The 21,100-nt window shown below is 48.6% G+C and overlaps 1 protein-coding gene across 2 annotated transcripts; it reads left to right on the top strand.

The window, feature by feature from the left end:
- The first annotated feature begins 9,375 nt into the window (after nt 1-9,375).
- Nucleotides 9,376-21,022, top strand: LOC123344964 (killer cell lectin-like receptor subfamily F member 1). 2 transcript variants are annotated; one of them, XM_044981466.1, is made up of 6 exons: nt 9,376-10,117; nt 12,119-12,217; nt 14,298-14,468; nt 17,999-18,153; nt 18,711-18,823; nt 19,979-21,022. In XM_044981466.1, exons 1-6 carry the CDS (start codon nt 10,033-10,035, stop codon nt 20,100-20,102), a joined length of 747 nt encoding a protein of 248 aa, XP_044837401.1. In that variant the 5' UTR covers nt 9,376-10,032; the 3' UTR covers nt 20,103-21,022. The 2 variants fall into 2 exon arrangements, with proteins under 2 accessions (XP_044837401.1, XP_044837402.1); XM_044981467.1 differs by lacking the exon at nt 14,298-14,468.
- The last annotated feature ends 78 nt before the right edge of the window (nt 21,023-21,100 follow it).

The raw sequence follows: 21,100 nt of genomic DNA, 5'->3' as shown, positions 1-21,100 counted from the left end.
GCCGGTTTGGTTTAGCTCTGTAGCCCACAGAGCTCCTCTAAGGTTCTGACTGAAACCACACAGAAAGCTCAGATGATGGACACGCGAGAGCTACGGCTGTTAAACAGGGACCTCTCAGCTCTGTAAAACGGAGTAGAGTTGTTTTTGTGAGGCGGAAGACAAAAATGAATCAAAAGATTGACTGACTGCAGGCCAAAAATGACCCTAAAATCAGTATTTAATTTGTGCCAGGAGTAAGCCCCCGACGCCTCTGGGCCTTGCAGTTCAGAGCCCCGGCGCCTCTGGGCCTGCTGCATCAGTTATGGATGTAAAAAAAATTGCTTGATTCCCAGCACCTCTTTCATTACAAATTAAGCCCTGCCTAGATCTTTATTAAGTTAGTTGAATTTTCAAAAAGCACTTAAGTGACCTAGGAATAGAGCTGGGGGAATAACTGAGGTTTTGGTTCCGAGGCAGTTCCAAATAATAATAATAATAATAATAATGAAAACAATTGTTTGATTTTGAGCTATTTTAAGGAGGTTTTACAATTATAACACTAAGGAATTTTTAAACCAAAACTCATGTCAAATCGAAACATCAAGATGATTCTTTTTAAAAAATGTTGAAACAAAACGTTTTCAGATTGGGCCAGGTGGGCGTGGACTGAAATAATTTGACAAATTTGTCCTGAAGTCACGAAATGTTTCCGTCAAACCTGAATCTGCATTTTTTTCTCCAAAACAAGTTTCACTCAAATTTTTGTGCCCAGCTCTACCTAGGAGCACAAGTCCTGCTGAAAATCCATGGTGGCGCCGACGTTATGTTAGACTCTTTTGAAAAACACACCTTATCTGGCTGTGAGTTTCAAAAGTGACTAGTGCTTTTTGGGAGCCCAACCTGTGACATCTAAAGGGACCTGACCACCCACCTTCTAAAAATCAGGCCCCTTTAAAGTATTTCAAATTGGCCACCTGCAATCACTAGTCGCATTTGAAGATCTCGGCCTAGCCGTACATGATGCCATGGGGCTTGTCTACACGGTGGGGCACGGCACACTACCAGGGGGGTGATTTCATCAGCATACATGGGCAGCACGTGAACCGTCCATTGGAGGAAGCTAGTTTCTGGCTCCTCCCCTTCTGCTCGAGGCCCCTTCCCAACCCTCTCCCCCACCAGAGCCCAGAGACCCCTACTGTGGCCACTGGGCCCTCTGCCCCATCCCCGGCTGCCTGAGCACCCCCAGTCCTGGAGCACCAGGCGGTCGGCGAGGCCACAGCCCTGGGCAGGTGGCGTGATTCCAGCCCCAGCCCCAGCCCCACAGCACTGGATGGATGGCACAGCCCCAGCCCCGGAGCACCAGGAGGGCGGTGTGGCCCCAGCACAGAGCACCAGGAGGGTGATCCAGCCCCCAGCGCCAGGTGACACGAGCACCAGCCACCCAGAGTCCTGGCTGCAGGCCAGCCTGGCCACGGGGGAAGAGCGGGAACTGGAAACAGGGAGGATGGGGCCGGGGGTGGAGCATGGGCGGGGCCACGCCGGGCTGTTTGGGGAGGCCTGTGTTACACGTTAGCAGGGGCGGTGGGTAACACACTAACTGATCTGTGTAGGCTGGTGCATCAGCCGTTCCCTAGTGTGCTTTAATATAGTCAACACACCATTAAAACACACTACGGGAACTAGCATGCACCTGCAGGGCCTACGTGGACTAGTTAGCGATTCAGTGAGCTTCAGCCTTCACACCCCCGTAAGCGCGTATCCTCTCGCTGGGCAGACAAGCCCTGGGAGCAACTTCCCTTTATCTGCCAGCCCTGCTGCCTGTCTTTAATCAAAGCAAACGCTGCCAGCTGAGCGTCTGGGCTCCTGCTTGGGGCGAGACGAAAGCGGCGACTTTATTAACGAACCGTAGCCAATCTCCTGCGATTGTTTTAGTGTCTGACTCACGATTTTGGGACGTTGGAGGTTGGCAGTACTGAGTCAGACCTCCTGGCGAACAACACCTCACTTCTCTAGTGCCTTGCAGCCGCAGAGCTCAAGGCACTTTACAAACGCGGGCAGTAGCCTTATTTTACATGTAAGGGCACTGTTGCCCCCTTACTAACATTCAGTGTGGGGGGTTGGTTGCTAGCTCCCATCAGTAAAAGGGGAAGAGTCAATTGGAAATCAGGAGCCTGAGACTGACAGTCCCCAGGAACAATGGGGAGAGGCCAGTGCTCCAGGTCAGCCTGATTGACAGGGCAGGCAGCTAATCAGGGAGTCAGGAGGCCAGCGGGGGGGGGGGTCCCATCCTCCATGTGAGTTGGAATTGCCTGGGGCAGTCGGAGTGGGGCTGAGCTAAGGAGAGAGCAGGGCAGTGAGCTGAGCTGCTGGGAGCAGAGCTGCAGCTCAAAAGCCAAAGCACAGCCCAGAGAGAGCAGCCCTGCCCTGGGAGCAGAGCTGCAGCCACCAGAGCCAGAGGGGCCAGAGAAGCCGCCCAGGAAGCAGGTCAGAGCTGGGAGCAGAGTCACAGAAGCAGCCCAGGGAGCAGACCTGTGCTGGGAGCAGGGCTGCAGCAACCACAGCCAGAGGGGCCAGAGGAGCAGCCCAGCAGCAGCTGTACTGAGGCAATGTGGAGCTGGAGCTGGGGCAGAGTGGAGGAGCTGGAGCAGTCCGGAGCCGGGTGCGGTGAGCAGCTGGGGAGAGCGAGGGGGACCCTGGGCAGTGGGCCCAGCGCAGGGAGACGCCTCAGCCAAGAGGCTCTGCAGGCCAGACTTGGGGGGGATCGTAACCCTGACAGGGCGGGGGCGACCTAGAGGGTCCTGCCACCTAGAGCATGAGGGCGTGTGGCCACCGCCAGAACAAGTGTCCAACCCGCAGCGTCCCTGCAGCACGGCCAGGGCCAGAGAAGGAGGCCTGGGACCTACAAAGAACAGACTGTGAACCACCTTGACATTCCAGAGGCACTGGTTGTGATGTTCCCTGCCACAGAGCGGGGTGATGTGTTTCCTTCAGCCGTTCCCATTTTTCCTTATTCCTTTTGAAAATTAATTGTTAATTAAACAACTTGTATTTGCTTTAAATTGTATGAAATGATCAGTGGGTCAGGGAGGTGCCCCATGCAGAGATAGTACCCCGGAGTGGGGACACCCTGGCCCCTGTCCTAGGTGGCCACAGCAGGATTGGGGGTTGAGCCCCCTAGGAATCCTGGGCCCAGCCTTGTCAGGGTTACGAGGACTCTGCCAGACAGGAGAGTGGAAGGGGAGTCCTCAAGGGCAGGGAGGCCTCTGGGTAAAGGAAGTGGGAGCGAGGACTCAGATCCTTTCGCTAGCCCACCTCACCGGGATAGTGCAGAAGCCAGGAGAGTTCCCCACAATAGCGGGACCATTCCCCCGCTTACATAATGATGAGGAAACTGAGGCACAGAGGTGTGATGTGCCCATGGTCACCCAGCAGGCCAGTGGCAGAGCAGGGAATGGAACCCAGGTCTCCTGAGTCCCAGTCCTGTGCTTGACCCACTAGGCTCCACTGCCCAAGATTTGTTGTTATTATTTATTATTTTGCATTATTATAGTGACATGTCCCAGGCCACTGTTGCACTAAACTCTCTACAAACGAAGGGTGAAAAGATAGTCCCTGCCCCAAACAGCTGACAATCCAAGTCTAAGCCATCTGTCTTGGATGGAACAGACGCAACAAATCCTGCATCTTTCTTGGCAGGAGGTTAGACTAGTTCAGTAGTTCTCAACTAGGGGTACACGTACACGCAGGGGTCTTCCAGGGGGCACATCAACTCATCTAGCTATTTGCCTAGTTTTACAGCAGGCTGCATCAAAAGCACTAGCAAAGTCAGCACAAACTAAAATTTCACGCCATGACTTGTTTGCGCTGCTCTATAGCCTACACAGTACAATATTTATATTCCAATCGATTTGTTTTATCATTCTACATGGTAAAAAAGAGAAAGGCAGCAACTTTTCAGTCTATGATTCTAAGACAAGCGATAAGAGGCGGATACAGACAGATTGGGGGAGGGAGGGGAAGTTTACAAGGAAACGAGACAATATTAATTAATATGACAGGCAGCAGTATCAGCAGTGACACACCCACTGCTTCCTGCATCTAGCCCATATTCTAATGCTGATACAATCTACAGGATGTCTGTAGTGCAAATACTAACACTGCCCACGTACCACAGGGCTTACTGATCAAAGGGAATTTCCTACTCCAACCAGCCGCTCAGTCCCTTAATGATAATACTTCAAAAATGTAAAGCCATCCGTGTAGGAGCAAAGAAACCGGGCCTTGCCGATAGGCTGGGCGCTCTATCCTGGAATTCTGAAAAAGTCCTGGGGAGCCTTGGTGGATAATCAGCTGAATGTGAGCTCCCAGTGCGATGCTGTGATGCTTGGATGCGTAAACAGGGGAATCGTAAGTACGAGTAGAACATGGTTTTACCTCTGGATTCGGGACTGGTGCGGTTGCTACTGGAATCCTGTGTCCAGAGCTGGCGCCCACAGGTCACAAAGGGTGTTGATACCTTGCAGAGGTGTCAGAGAAGGTTCACAAGAATGATTAAAAGGATTAGAAACCCTGCCTGGGAGTGACAGAGAGAGACAAGATGGGTGAGCTGATATTTTTTATTGGAACAATTTCTGCTGCGGGGAGAGATAAGCTTTTGAGGCATCCTGAGTTCTTCTTCAGGGCTAGGAAAGGTTCTCCAAGCATCACAGCAAAATACAGGGTGCAACAGATTAAGAACGTAAGAGCGGCCATACTAGGTCAAGCCAAATATCCATCTAGCCCAGTGTCCTGTCTTCTGACAGTGGCCAATGCCAGGTTGCTTTAGAGGGAACAAACAGAATAGATAATCATCAAATGATCCGTCCCCTGTCGCCCATTCCCAGTTTCTGGCAAAAAGAGGCTAGGGACACTTCAGAGCATGGTTTGGCATCCCTGCCTATCCAGGCTAATAGCCATTGATGGACCTATCCTCCATGAATTTATCTAGTTCCTTTTTGAACCCTGTTATAGTCTTGGCCTTCCCAACATCCTCTGGCAAGAAGTTCCACAGGTCGACTGTGTGTTGCATGAAGAAATACTTCCTTTTGTTTGTTTTATGCCTCCTGCCTATTAATTTAATTGGGTGACCCCTAGTTCTTGTGCTATGAGAAGTAGTAAACAACACTTCCTTACCTACTTTCTCTACACCAGTCTTGATTTTATAGACCTCTATCATATTCTCTCTTAGTCGTCTCATTTCCAAGATGAAAAGTTCCATTCTTATTAATCTCTCCTCATATGGAAGCTGTTCCATACCCCTGATAATTTTTGTTGCTCTTTTCTGAACCTTTTCCAATTCTAGTATATCTTTTTGAGATGGGGTGACCAGATCTGCACACAATATTCAAGATGTGGGCGTACCATGGATTTATACAGAGGCAATATGATATTTTCTGTCTTATCCTCTATTTCTTTCCTAACGATTCCAAACATTCGGTTTGCTTTTTTGACTGCCGCTGCACATTGAGTGGATGTTTTCAGAGAACTATCCACAGTGACTCCAAGATCTCTTAATTGAGTGGTAACAGCTAAGTTAGACCCCATAATTTTGTATGTATAGTTGGGATTATGTTTCCCAAAGGGCATTACTTTGCATTTACCAACATTGAATTTCATCTGCCATTTTGTTGCCTGTAAGTAGCATAACTAATTAGCACACACTGAAAGGGACCATTCAAGGTGGAATGGCCCATTAACACCTCTGCAGTCACAAGACAAAAAAGGCAGTTGGGGGGTTAGCAGGTTACCAATTGTTGTAATAAGTCATAAATCCGGTGTCTCTGTTCAGTCCAGGATTTTTAGTGTCTAGGCTATGTCTACACTACAATCGGATTGACGCTCTGGTGATAAATGCACTGGGGGTCGATTTAGCAGGCCTAGTGAAGACCTGCCAAATTGACTGCAGATCGCTCTACAATTGACTCCAGTACTCCATCCCGAATGAGAACAGTAAGGTAAGTCAACGGGAGAGTGTCTCCCATCTACCCAGTGCGGTGTAGACACCACAGTAAGTCAACCTAAGCTACGTTGACTCCAGCTACGTTATTCACATAGCTGGAGTAGTGTAACTTAGGTGAACTTACTGTGGTAGTGTAGACATAGCCTACCAGAGTAATGAATTTAAGCTCCCAGGCTCAGTTTTTTGAAGGTGGTGTGCAGGATTCCTTTGAGGAGAAGCACTGAGAGGTCAGCTATGGAGTGATCACTCTGTGAAAAGTGTTCATCCACAGGTGACAGGGTGTTTTTGTTTGTTATCATTTTCCTGTGTGAGTTCATTGAAGAACATAGTGATTGTCTGGTTTCATCCACATAGTTGCAACCGAGTCATATCATTATAGTGGTAGAGTCAAGGAGTTCAATCTATTTAGCTTAACAAATAGAAGGTTGTGAGTATCTACCTGGGGGAAAATATTTGATAATAGGCTTTTCAATCTAGCAGGCAAAAAGATCAAACAAGAATCAGTGGCTGGAGGTTGAAGCTAGATAAATTCAGACTGGAAATAAGGTGCAAGATATTTAACAGTGAGTGTAATTAACTTACCAAGGGCTGTGGTGGATTCTCCATCACTACTAATTTTTAAATCAAGATTGGATGTTTTTCTAAGGGTTTGTCTATACTACAGGTTATGTCGGTATAGCTTATGTTGCTCAGGGTTGTGAATAAGCCACCCCCCGCCCCGAACAACGTAAATTATACCAACCCTAAGCACCAGTGTATGACGGAGCTTCTCTGACATAGCTACTGCCTCTCGCGGAGGTGGTTTTATTAAGCTGACGGGAGAGCTCTCTCCTGTCAGCATAGATACAGCTGCGCCGCCGTAGCACATCTAGTGTAGACTAGTCCTAAAAGACCTGCTCTAGTTCAGATCAGAATGATTTTGGGGAAGTTGTTTGGTGATTGCTATACCTGAGGTATAGATGATCACAGTGGTCCCTCTTCTAGGTTTGCAATCGATATATTATGGGGAACTACAAATCCCACGAGGCACTGCAGCGACATTTGGGACTCTTAAATATTTCGGGGTTTGATTTTTTTTTCACCAATCTGACATTTCCGCAAAGGAAAAAGAAAACCATTTCCCAGCACCGGTCTTCACCCCTAGGGGCGGCTGTTGAGTGTGGACCCTGAGTAACAACATTTTGAGGCGGGTCCACAGATCAAGAGGGCGCAAGTCAGGGGGCTGCCATCACAAGCTAGATCTGAGAGACAACATCTTTCAGCACCTATTGCAAGCGGAAGAAGGTGAGCAGAGCCCACACGGGAGGGGAAAAAACCAAACCCATAAGGTCATTTGTGGGTTAGCCGGGCTGTGTGGTAAGGTAATTTCCAGTCAGACTGCAGAGCTCACTGACCAATACCTGCACAGAACAGGCCTTGAAGCAGAGTAGTTGAGTCGGTTCTAAAAATACTGCCTGCTTTTAGCACTAGGGAAATGACTAGTGTGGAGCAACTTCGCCAGGCCAAAGGCGCAAGAACAGACTCAGTCCCTCCTCACTGGACTATCTGAGCCTCTCACATAGACTGATAATAATCCCTAGCTCCTAGCTAGCACTTTTCATCCATAAAGCACCAAGCGCTTCACAAAGGAACACCAGTGTTGTTATCCCTATTTTACAGATGGGAAAACTGAGTCACAGAGCGGGGCCCAAGGTCACCCAGCTGGCAGAACTGAGGCCTCCTGAATCCCTCTCCAGTAGCCACCAGGCCACACTTTCTCTCAACAGGAGGACCAGTCTAAATAAGGGAAACTGAGGCATGAAGGTTGAGGGTTTTTTTCTGATGCTGCCAGAGTCAACCCATGGAACTCCTTGCCAGAGAATGTTGTGAAGGCCAAGTCTACAACCAGTTCAAAAAAAGAACTAGATAAGTTCATGGAGGATAGGCCCATCAATGGCTATTAGCCAGGATGGGCAAGGATGGTGTCTCTAGCCTCTGTTTGCCAGAAGCTGGAAATGGGCGACAGGGGATGGATCACTTGATGGTTGTCTTGTTCTGTTTATTCCCTCTGAAGTACCTGGCACTGGCCACTGTTGGAAGACAGGATACTGGGTTAGATGGACCATTCCTCTGACCCAGTATGGCCATTCTTATGTTCTTAAAGGGAAACAGACACTTTAAGTGTCTCACCCAAGGGCACAAAGAGAGCCTGTGGCAGAGGTGGGTACCTCGATCCCTTGCGTCCTGGCTCAGCACCTCTCCTCCCATGGAAAGCAGAATGAGTTTTGGCTGATAAGAGAAAGAATCAGGGCTGCTGATGCCACAGTTCTTGTTGGCCAGTGACTGGCAGTGCTGCCTCCGAAAGAAGCTGCATTTTATTCTTAAAATGTTCATGCGAGTGAATTCACTCAGGGGCTGATTAGAGCCAAGCCTGGAGTTGGCAGGTGCCATGGTAGCATCAAACCCAATGCACAGGGCCCCCCATGTCTCAGCCTTGGGTCATCTCACCCACATTCCTGCCAGTGCACCTCAGTCCAGCCCTGCCACTGGGGGATCCGGTTACGCCACTTGTGTTCTGCACATAGTTTTCTTTCCCAGGGAGTTACCTACCCCTGTAGGGCGAACGCGGTGTGCACGGATTGATGAGCGTGCGCTGCGCCCCAGAGTTCTTGTTCCGGGACACTCCCAATTCTGGAGCACCCCCTTCCCAAGCACGCTTGTCCCAAACTGGGGCTCCCCTGCAGGCTGGAAATGGAACAGCGGCTCATCAATGAGTCTGGAGTCTTCTTTGCTCTCGCTCCTTCCTGCCTTTCCACCCTTCTTGTCTTTTCTTGCTCGTTTCGTCCATGCTCCCCTCTCCCCAAAAGCTGCGGAGGGGTCTCCAGCAGCACATGGGTGAGGGCAGGTCCAGTAGCTGAGCAGAGAAGGGGTTTGCCGAGGCCTGTAGCTGTGAACATGAGCAGCTCCCACAGCTGGCTAAATTTGAGTTAGCAGGGAGGGGAGTGGCCCCGAATATACCTTCTCCCATGCTGCCCTTATGGGGTCATCAAATCCTGTTACCAGGTCCCAGCCTCTTTCAAAGCCCTTCTAACAGCTCACTTGGCTGTCATCTGCATAAGCAACGACCTTCACACATACACTGAGCAACCGTGGGAACCTGTTAGTGTTACCCTCATCCTTCCTCTCGCGTGGGCCAGTGGCTGACCCTCACTGGGTGTCTCAGAGCTGAGCGTACGTGGCCAGTGCTGGGAGGCAGGGGCCCGGCTCGTTTCTGGGGAGCGCCAAGTGCCCGGGGCTTGGGGGGGGAAATGAAATAACAATTGTTCTCCCCACAGGACGGGCCCAGTCGTTGGCCTCTTCGCTTCCAAGCCACACGTTGGCCCAGCGGCAGCGGAGTCGTGGCTGGGTTGGGTGTAATGGAAACTTTACTTGAACTTCCACCCCTGCTGGTTTTGGGTGGCCATCGAGTCGGCTGTCACAACGTTGACATGAGCGGGGACGGCTGCAGGGCCCTCGGGGGTGTATAAAGGTGAGAAGGCCCCCTCAAAACTCAGCCCCCGCTGCTTGTGGGAACCCAGTCACTTAACACCAGGTTCTACACGGCTGTGACTCACGCTCAAGTTCACCTCGCTGCAGCAGAGCATCCATCCTCGTGAAAGGGGGATTCACGCCCAGCGTCCATCGAGCGCACCAGTTGTGTAGACATGGGAGTATCGACGCATGGGCCTGGCCATCCCAAAACTGTTGGGAAAGAAAAGGCAACGTGTCTGGATTCAAGATGGCCGACCCCAGCAGGAAACCACCACTGAACCGTTGAACGCTTTATTGTCACGGCCATTTTGAAGGCAGAATTTCTTGTGTCGGGGGCTCGCTGCTCAACAGGACGGCTTTCTGCCTCTGGTGTCAATTGCTCTTGGGTAACCTGCTAATGAAGGAAATCCCCAGCACAGAAATAGGACAGGTGCTACTTCCTGATTTAGGAGGCACCACTCGCCTTGGATTGCACGTACATCTCAGCGGCTGCCCTTCCACACAACGTCCCTTGCTGGGTGCTGTCGTCTTTTGCTGTCTGGACCATGACTGAGGAGATTATCTACGCGGATATAAACGTTCTGGAAGATGCATCCCCTGCCTGCCAACCCTCTTCCCTTAAGCACCACGGTAAGTGTATTTGATTTTATTCTCTCCCCATTTGTCCTAAGTTTAAAGTTTAGCCGGCAGAGTTCAGAGAGCAATTCCCTAGCTACCAGGCGGTGCTCAGAAAAAGCTTGTCCTGGTATCTGCCTGTCTTTGGCATAACACAGAACACTTGATTTCTCTTAACAGCCACATGAGTGTATAAATATCACTGGAATCTTTGCAGCTGGGAACCTCCTTTACACTCACAAGCCAGGGCAGTAAAATGTAGCAGCAGCTTTTATACATCTTCTGGGGGATTTCAGTAAGTTATATTGATACCCCAGCTGGGGATCGGGCCCAAAGGGTCTAGCTGGGAGTGAGAAAAGGAAGGGGCAAGTGCAGGGTGGCAATTGAGCATGAACACCCTGGGAGACTCAGTGAGCAGAGTTTGATGATTGGATTTGGAGGGAGGAGCCAGGTTCCTGATGTTGGTGACCCCAGTGTAAACCCGGTGACCCCACTGCAGTCCTCGGCCTCAGGCCCAGGTGCTGAATTCAGTGAGTGCAACGGAGATGAGACTCCGGAGCCAGGACAAGATGATGCAGGGCGAGCGCGGCAGAGACAGGCGTCGAGGCTGCAAATGAAACTAGCGAGGGAGTCCGACGGGGGCTGGGATGGATGGATGGAGGTTGTGTAGAAGGGTGGAAGGGACAGAAGGACAAAGTGAGGTTATCCCAGTGGCTGCCATTAGATGTGTTGACATCTGAACCGGCTGAGGAGAAACGTCTCTCTTCCCTTTGACTAGCAAGTGAAATGTCGCTTGATTTAGAAACTGTTTAGGTCTCCCAGCTCAAAGAAAATCCAGAGTCCGTTAATCGTCGGGCAAACAATGGGCCAAATTAGTCACTGTTGGTGCAGGGAATTCTAAAGTGTATCTCTCCCTGCCAGCTAAGCCCATTGCGCGTGTCTGTGTGTGTGTGTGTGCGCGTGTCCATGTCTCTGTGTGTGTGTGTGTGCGCATGTCTCTATGTGTGTGTGTGTGTGCACGCGTCTGTGTGCATTCACCCCTTCGCACCAGTGGGGGAGGATGTTTTGTGCAGCTGCCACCTGTTCCCCCAGCAGAATTTCCATCACAGTTCACACCACCAGAAACTGACAAAACCTCACAACGAATTTAGCCCGATGCTTGTGTAGGAGGCTCAGCCCGAGGGGTACCTATTATACTTGCCAGCACAGATCTCACCTCTGAACCAAGTTGTTATGTTCAGCATCACCAGCGATCGCAAGTCACCCCAGCACATAGCGAAGAGGACACGAGAAGTCTGAACAGATGCTGAAGGGTTCGGCTTCGTGGCCCAGCGCTGAAAGCAGGGACTAAGCCAACCAGCAGGATGCTGAGCGCAAGACAGGAACAGTATGTTTAGATACAATTCAAATCTGACCCATTGACTGCAATGGATTATGTGTCCGTTTGGTCTATCGCCCCAAATCACTCCTGGTGCTGGCGGCTTTTCTCATGGGCTGACTAGACAAGACTGATTAAAACCACTGCTCAAATCTGACCCACTTTTCCAATAGTTTAACATTGCTCCGGAAATAACAGTCCAACACTCTGGCCAGCCAGTCAATGGGGAACTCCTCAGAATAGTGTATCCCTGTCTGACAGCTTTACAACCGGCCCCAGCAGCACGCTGCCTGCACGTCTACACTGCAGAGAAACACCCGTGGCACTGAGTGTCAGAGCCTGGACCAAGTGATTCAGGCTGCAGGTCTAAAAATTGCAGTGTAGATATCCAGGTTTGGACTGGACCCCAGGCTCTGAAATCCCGTGAGGGATTCAGAGCCTGAGTTCCAGCCAGAGCATCTGCACTATTATCTTTGATCCCACAGCCCGAGCCCCATGAGCCCAAGTCAATTGATCCAGGCTCTGAGATTTGGCACGGCGTGTTTTTGTTTGCAATGTAGATAAGCGCATATGCCTCTTTGTTTAACACGTCCTTAAGTAGCTACAGAAAGTGCTTCACTGAATATTGCATCTCACAGATCTCTGGGGATTTGCACGCCGGCACGGGTTCGTTCTGTGGATTGCTTTGGCTGGCGACGTGATCCTGGCTACAGCGGTAATTGCACTGGGCGTTCAGGGTGAGTAGCTCAAGGCCTGCTCTTCATTGGAACAGGTGCCTAGTGGTTGCAGCTGGTTGGGAAGTTTTCAACGGAACGGTTTTCCATTGGAAAATGCAGTTTCATCAGAAAGAAAGTTTTGGGGGAATGTGTCAATGTCTATAAAATTGTCACCAGAAAAACATCCAAACAAATTTTATTTTTTTTTCATTGAGTTTCAATAATGTTGAAATGTTTTGTTTTGATGAGGTAACCATGTTTCATTTTGACTTATTTTGTTTCAGTAAGGTCAAAATGTTCCATTTCGATAAGGTAAAAAGTTTTGTTTTGACTTTCCCATTTTGATTCATTTTGTTTCTACATTTACAGTCTATAAAAAACAAAATGTTAATGATAGATTTAAATTTCAGAATGTTGCACATTTATCATCATATTGAATATGACATGAAAATGTTTTGACTTGTCATAACGAAATGCCTTTTTACCTTATCACAGTGAAACCTTTTGACATTATCGAAACAACTGGTTCAATGTTTCTGAACAGAATGTTTTTTTCCAGAGTTTCCATTTTGCGGGAAAGGTCAAAATTTTGACTTTTCATTCCAATTCAGAATGAAAACAAATTTCTAAATGTTGGACATGGAGAATCCGTTAGCTGACTAACTCTTCAGCGACATAGACCCAATTCTCCTGTCCAGGCATAGTTCCCTTGAGATTTTGCTCCACTTGTCAGTAGATGACTGGACGCATCATCACGGCCAGGGCAAAGTGTTACAAGAACAAGGTCCAGTCTGAGCTTGGTTCCTGAAACTCAGGTCATCCAGTTGGGGGGGGGAAACGTCGTCTTTGTCAAATATCGTTGCCCCTTTGGTCCGAATGGTTCGCTGCTGTCCATGGCCATCAGGAGAAATCAATATGAGTCAGGTCTGTTCTTAGTGTCGTCTTGTTTATTTACAAAAAACATGCACCAAGTCCCGTTTCTCTGATCACAGGAGAAACAAACAGCAGCAGGAAGTCTCCTTGCTCAGAAATCCCCAAGCCTGCCTCTCCACTGAGCTCTGTGCCCAAGAAGTTCTGTCCTCGTGCTTCCTCTCAGGTGTCATGCTCACACCTGCTTCTCCTGGCTCCTCCCCTCCAACACACACAGGGTACAGCCAATAACCTAGCCCCTGCGTTTCCAACCAGGAAACCTCTCCGCCCACCTGGCTTAGCTCTGATCTGCCACGTGGCCTGTTGCAGTGGGTGGTAACCTCCACTGCCTGCTGCTGTCTCTGCCATATAAGGGGGCTTAATTGCCCCTTTTGTTGAGGTTGAAGGAGGTTGCTTAGCTCCCCACTGGCTTTCATTAGGCCAGTGATTGTCCTTGGGTCAAACACCCCCTGGATGAGACCTTTCAACATCATGATATGAAGGAAAACATGGAATGGATTAGAATATTCATCGTGAACAAAGCTCTTCCTTCCTGCCTGCCGCACTCCATCATCACCTCTGTCCCTACCAGGGTCAACAGATGCTCCTTGGTGATTTTTCACATCATCACATTCTCACTGTTCAGATCCCTCAATAGTGATGATCATTCCACTCTTTGCTGGGTGCTGGCAGATTTCAGGGTCTGGCAGGTCAGTTTCCTGTCTGGAGGAGAGATTGGTAATGCAGATCCAGGGTATTTCCTAGTGCCATTTGTTTATTTACTAGAGAGGGAGGGAGGGAGGGTGTGCATGGGGATAGACAGACAGACAGCTATCTGGGTTCCTGGTCATAAACTGCTCCCTGGCAACGCCCCCTTGCAGAAGCCCCAGTGCCGGTCACCAAGAAGCAGGTATCCTCTGTGTCTCTTGCACTCTCACCCTGTTCCTTGTTCCTGCCTCGGCCCTGGGGAAGCCCCCATAGTCAGAGCCGCTCACCTAGGACTGCATGGTCTGGACAGGTGCCCTGGCCATTAGCTCTCCTTAGGGGCAGCTGCTGTGCAGCACAAGGGACCTTGGGAAAGCCCTGTGGCCCCTGGGAGCTCGTACATCAGTGACCCCTAAAGTGCACAACCTGAGCTCCTGCGGCCATAACAGCAGCAGTAACAACCACTCACCTGCCCGCTGCTCGGAAGTTTTCCAGGGCCGCTCCCTGCAGACGGACACCGGCGCAATCTCATCGGTCCCTGAGAGCAGCGGTGTTGCTCAGAGACACTCCCCCGGCAGAGAATGCAACAGGAGCCTGGATGATTTGGTGTCTCGCCTGAAGCAGAGTCTGTGTCACTCAGCCCAGAGCCCCTCAGCAGGTAACCACAACTCACTGTGGCCCTAAGCCCCTCGGCATGTTCCATGCACCGCGCAGGCAGAGAGGGGCCTGTTTGAAGGAGGCCGGCCATGGGCAGGCCAGCCTGCTAGCCTCTCTCCTCCTCCCATCCCAGTTCTCAGGGGGCCCTGGAGATTTTCTCTCACACGGTGAGACTGGGGGAAGGGGGGGATGCTGTGGATGGGGGACGCAAGAAAGGGATCTTCTCCCATATTTCCTTCAAGGATAACAAATACATTAAGGGCTGTTATAAAGATAACGGGGATCAGTTGTTCTCCATGGCCACTGAAGGCAGGACAAGAACTAATGGGCTTCATCTGCAGGAAGGGAGAATCAGGTTAAATATTGGGAAAAACGTTCTAACTCAGAGGGTAATTGAGCTCTGGAACAGGCTTCCAGGGGAGGTTGTGGAATCGCCATCACTGGAGGTGTTTAAGAACAGCTTGGACAAACACCTGTCAGGGACGATCTAGGTTTACCTGGTCGTGCTCAGTGCAGGGGGCTGGACTTGATGACCTCTCAAGGTCCCGTCCAGCCCGACATTTCTATGAGTCTGTGAGAAGTGGTGCTGCTGAGAGAGAGTCTCCTTCCTCCAGCCTCAGACCAGCAGTGGCCGGAGGTAGGGCAGACACTGGGTGCCTGAATTCCCAGTCTGGTGGCATCAGGGGAAGGGGAGAAGTGCTGGCTACGGACAGACAAGCAAATACTTTTGTGGTCTAACTTGGACAATGTTTGCTGGCCAACTAGCACCAATGGCAGACACCTCTCAGTGGGGATTGTGGGGCACAGTGACCTCCAGTGGTCAGTCAGGGCAACTGTCCGGGTGACAGAACAGCTGAGCGAATAATTGATTTTTCAGTTCAGGGGCTGAACCAAAAAAGCGAGCTGGGAGGGGGGGGGCAGGGGGGAGAAAAAATAGACAACAGTTCAGTTCAACCCAAAACTGGATTTTTTTGGAAAATGTTCAATGTATTGAAAAAAAATGAAAAAGCTTCATTTTGGCTTCATTTTGTCAACCTAAAACTATTTTTTTTTCATTTTTCAGGGGTATTTTGCCCTTTTAAAATTTATTTATTTTTTATAATAGCCAGACTGGAAGCTGAAATACGGTTTCAAAATGAGAGGTCGAAATGATACGTTTTGATATGGCTGAAATGAACCATTTTGTCTTTTTCCAGAAAAAAAAAAATGTTGGGGCCAAAACGATTTGTGGAATTCAACCCAAAATTGTGAATAGCTGGAGTGCAAAAAAATGCGTTATTTGGCAAATTTACTATTTGCTGAATTCCCCCCCGGTCGAGCAGGACAGGTTGTTCTAAGATACTCCAACAAAGACGGTATTTAGTGATAGTTCAGATTTCATCAGGGTATCCCGTAGCCTTCCCCCCAAAGGCACAGCCATGTTGCTACAGCACTGTCAGTAACACACTCCAGTGGATACCAGAAAGCACTAGGCATCCCAACCTCACCCAACTCTCACACAGAAACCTGAGCAGTAACAACAGAGCAGCACGTCTGCCTGTTACACGGCCCGTGTGTTGGGAAGCAGGTGGTTCTGCTTTGTCAGGGCAGAGGGCGTCATGCAGGTTTTGCGCCGGCCTGCGGGAGGAGCGGAGATCAGGGGCAGCGCGGTGGTAGCCGGGTATGGCTGAGGCTGAGCGTGCAGAGCTAGTTCTGGCTGATGCCTGCGGCTGACAATGCCTGGGCGGTTCTGGGTGACGGTCGAGGGTGCAGCGATAGTGACAGTGGGTGATGCTGAGTGAGGACCCTATGGCTGGCTCCATAAAGGGACTTAGATGACTAACGGCCTCTCGAGGAGCCTAAGTCCAACATTTCAATACTGCTGGGATCCTCAACACCCACTCCCAGCTGCCACTTAACCCTGTAGATGCCTAACATCAAGGACAGCTGGGACTGCACAGAGCAGGATTTTGGCTGGTAGCGCGTCTCTGTTATACCCACTAGCTACAGCCCTCTGCTCGGACATGGGAAACCCAGAATTCTGCCTGATCTGGACCTGGGGACGGCACCCAGTGCCCCCAACCCTGGGCTATTGAGTCGTGTAGGGGAAATCTCTCCTGTTAAAACTGCCACTTCGTGTCATAATTAAACAATGAAACAGTTTGAGAGTGAGATCAAAGTGTCTCCTCCTTGCCCTGCAATGAAAAGAGTTTGACACAAAGTGCCAGACTGTTTCATTACAGCACAAACTGGAGACGCGCTGATCTAGAAAAGAAAAGACGACCAGAAGTTTCAAGCATAGACTCGTAGATTCCAAGGCCAGAAGGGACCATTGTCATCATCTAGTCCAGAGGTTCTCAAACCGGGGGTCAGAACCCCAAAGTGGTCACGACCCCATTGTAATGGGGTCACCAGGGCGGGCGTTAGACTTGCTGGGGCTTAGGGCCGAAGCCCAAACCCCACAGCCTGGGGCCGAAGCCTGAATATTTCAGCCTGGGTGATGGGTCTCAGGCTTTGCACCCCCACCCCCTGGGGTGGGAAGGCTGGGGAGGGCTCAGGCTTTGGTCCCACCCCTGGGGTCATGTAGTAACATTTGTTATCACAAGGGGGTCGCAGTGCAATGAAGTTTGAGAACCGCTGAGCTAGTCTGACCTCCTGTAGGACACAGGCCAGAGAACTGCCCCAAATAATTCCTAGAGCACATCTTTCGGAAAAACATCCCATCTTAATTTAAAAGTGGTCAGTGATGGAAAATCCACCATGACCCTTGGCAAATGGTTCCACTGGTTAATTACCCTCACTGGTAAAAATTTACACCTTATTTCTAATCTGAATTTGTCTAGCTTCAAGTTCCATCACATTATACTTCTCTGCTAGATCAAAGAGCCCGTTATGAAATATTTGTTTCCCACACAGATAATTACAGACTGTGATCAACTCACCCCTTAACCTTCTCTTTGTTCAGCTAAATAGCTCTGGCGCTTTGAGTCTATCGCTGTTTAACAGGTTTTCTAATCCTCCGATCATTCTCATGGTTCTTCTCTGAACCCTCTGCAGTTTATCAACATTGTTTTTGATCAGCACAAAGTAGCAGCTGCCCTTAATGAATTATAAAATTAAATTACAATAAAATCACAGAGTCTTTCAACGTATTATGACACGGCATGAAACAATGTACAAAATAATACCAATCCTATAAAAATAAGAATCCATAAAATAAAATTCAAAGTGAAATTTCGCACTTTTCGGAGCTGAACATGTTCCACAATAAAAAAAACCTTGTTATTCTGGAACTTTTTTCTGTGAGAATGTGTGTCAAAATTGACACGGTTTCATGAGAACATTTTGTTGAAACAGCTTTTCTACTAGAAAACAGTTTTGAGGAAAATGTTCTGCCCAGCTCTCTTTGTTAAATATTGAGAAAGGCTCTGGATGGGATCACCGATAGTGCCTAACTCAGTGAGATTTGTATCCTCTCTGAGCTGTTATAAGCACACACGTTCCCTGGGGCTAAGGATCATTAATGCTGTGTCTCGCCACATCTCTCTCCAGACGGCTCCAGCTGCAAACTCTGCCCCATGGACTGGCTGTCACGCAGGGGAAAGTGTTACTGGTTTTCCAAAGACAGCAAAAACTGGACCGAGAGCCGTGCTGACTGCTCAGCGAAGAGCTCTCGAAAGCTAGTGCTCCAGGACCAGGAGGAGATGGTAATGGAAAACAGCGGGTCCTAGACTTCTGCTGGAGGGATCACTGGTTACGTGGTACCAGATGTGCAAGAGGTGACAGAGCAGGGAGAGCCCCAACCCTGTCTGTCTCCACTGCCTCTGCGTATTCCTCCTCTTGCCTCATTCTGATGGATGCCCCCTCCCCATCAGGATCCAAGCATGGGGAACAGCAGGGCGGGAGGCAGAGAGGTATATTAACTGCTCTGGGTGTGATTTTCAGAAGCTCAAAAGGGAGTTAGGAGCATAAGTCCCTGTCAATGGGGTGACAAGTGACTGTCAGTTACTTCTGCTCCTAATTCCCCTAGACACTTGGCACTCCGACCCTGTGTCATCTAGCCCTGAGCCCCGTTTACATGAGCGCTCCCACTGGTGCCGCAACACAGATGGTAGAAGTGCTGGGACATTATAACAACAAAAGAAATTCTAGTGTAGACAAATCCTAAATGCTCAAGTGTCTGTTTGAGAACAGTCTGGCCAGTTTGCGCCAAGAACCCTAGAGCTCTGGCAGGTTGTCTTCACCCTCTGTCTTCACCACGCAGGAGTTCATACAGAATGTCACACGGGATAAATATCACGTCTGGCTCGGGCTCAGTGTTCCATCTGCAGAGAAGAACTGGACCTGGGTGGACAACTCCGTGTTAGACCAAACTCTGTGAGTGTTGCCTGGTGGTTGCTATTTTATTTTTTTTTAAGCACATGTAATGGCACCATCTGGTTTAGCTATTCATAGGCCTTGAACACATGCAGCCATGTATCTAAACAAACCAAACTGCAAGATTCCTTCAGCTCCAGGGCCAGCTCTATGAATGCAGAGACTCTAGCACAGGGGTAGGCAACCTATGGCATGTGCACCGAAGGCGGCACGCGAGCTGATTTTCAGTGGCACTCACACTGCATGGGTCTTGGCCACCGGTCTGGGGGGCTCTGCATTTTAATTTAATTTTAAATGAAGCTTCTTAAACATTTGAAAAACCTTATTTACTTTACGTACAACAATAGTTTAGTTCTATATTATAGACTTATAGAAAGAGACCTTCTAAAAACGTTAACATGTATGACCGGCACGCGAAACCTTAAATCAGAGTGAATGAATGAAGACTCGGCACAGCACTTCTGAAAGGTTGCCGATCCCTGCGCAACTACAATGGTGGTTTTTTTTTTTTATCAGTGACCAGTAAATTCACTGGAAAAAATAATGCATTTTTAGGGCAATTAAACAGTTTGTGAAGCCAACCCAAATTAACAAATGGTTTTGGCTGCCCATTTTTCCCCACCAAAAAGTTACAATGGTTTGTTCGACTGTTGGAAATGCAGCGTTGCAACTTTTCATTTTGAAATGCTGCTTTGTTTCAAAATGTAGCGATATATATTTAAAAAAATGTAATACATTCCCAAAACAAAACAAAAAATAACGCATATATAGAAATATTTGCATTTCATTTAAGGTAGGGATGTTTTTCGACTCGTGATGATTTTTTTTTCCTGTTCAGTTTTTCATTCCAGAAAGAAAAACCAAGGGGGAAAAAAATCAGTTTTGGTTTGAACCAAACATTTTTTTTTCAGTTTAGCTCCCAAACTGGAAAAAAAAAAAATCAATGATTTGCTAGCATGTGTTACACAGAGCTCATGAAAGAATTCAAACTGCCCATTGGATTAGAATGAAGACCCCACTACTCTAGGTTCCTGTCATTTAATCTAAGCACAATAAGGACAAATTTGTCCTGATGTAATCAACTCCATTGATTTCGGCAGAGTTACAGAGGCTCTGAATTTGGCTCATTGGCTTCCTTTCTCCTCTGTTTTACAGGTTCCCAGTAACGGGTCCTACCGTCGTGAACAGCTGCGGGGTGATAAAAGGGAATCGGATTCACTCTGAAACCTGCAGAGCTGAATTCAAATGGATTTGCCAGAAGGAAGCCGTGCTGCTCTAAACAGTGGCATTAGAGACACTCGTTCCTGTAACAGACCAGTACACTGCCTTGGGTTTCAGTCTTCAGGCCAGACTTCCAGGCACGGATGTGCCTGCAGAAACATGTACGTGCATCCTCAGACCAGCTATTTGTATCTTCAACTCGGGTACATGCATGTGCAAATCAGGCCCAAGAGCAAAGGAACATCTCATGGATGAAAACACTGCACCAGTGACTCTGGTCCAGCAAGAACACGCCTCTTCCTCCCCCTGTATCCCCTTCCACCAAAGTATGCCTTGTGAGGTATCATTTGAGACCTCATAATCTGCTGAACATTATTGTCCAGATAAAATATTTGCAGTATCATTGTTTGTATATTTATAAGATTCTACTGTATAGCATTGCTGTGACATATTCCAGAGTTAGAAAATCAGGCCCAAACCTGTTCTTCAGAGACAAAGACACACTGGTGTCCCAGGCAGATGTCAGCATAATCAAATGAACTATCATGGACTATCACCTAGTTAAGTGGCCATTCTTTGGCAGGAAGAAGAGTGTGAGCAAGAACTTTACATATTGGCAACGGAAACAGCTGGATGTCCTGTGTTAACAGACTGTCTATTGCCTGAACCCCAGCTGGAGATAATCCTCATAGAAGGGAGAATTGTATAAAAATAGAGAAAACACACACACACACACCACAAATTACTTCTCTCCCCTCATCTCAACTCATGGCAGCTACAATGTTTGAAAGACAAAGGAAGCATCATTGAACTATGTAGGAGGTGTGGCTAAAGCAATCCAGCCAGATTGCTGTAAGCTTATTGTGAGAAAAGTTTTTTTTGTTTTCAAGTTCATTTAGCGTGTTGCGTTAAGCATTAGCATGTGGTTTATCTTTTTATTTTCTTTGTAACCAATTCTGACTTTTATGCCTCTGTACTTGTAATCACTTAACATATATTTTTCTATAATAAACTTGTTTTATCTAAACCCAGGGAGTCCAAGGATCATGCATGTCA

The sequence above is a fragment of the Mauremys mutica genome, chromosome 12 (assembly GCF_020497125.1).
Source record: "Mauremys mutica isolate MM-2020 ecotype Southern chromosome 12, ASM2049712v1, whole genome shotgun sequence".
In the NCBI taxonomy this organism is placed as follows: domain Eukaryota; kingdom Metazoa; phylum Chordata; order Testudines; family Geoemydidae; genus Mauremys; species Mauremys mutica.
The sequence above is the reverse complement of the archived record's forward strand: the minus strand, read 5'-3'. Positions and strand labels throughout refer to the sequence as shown.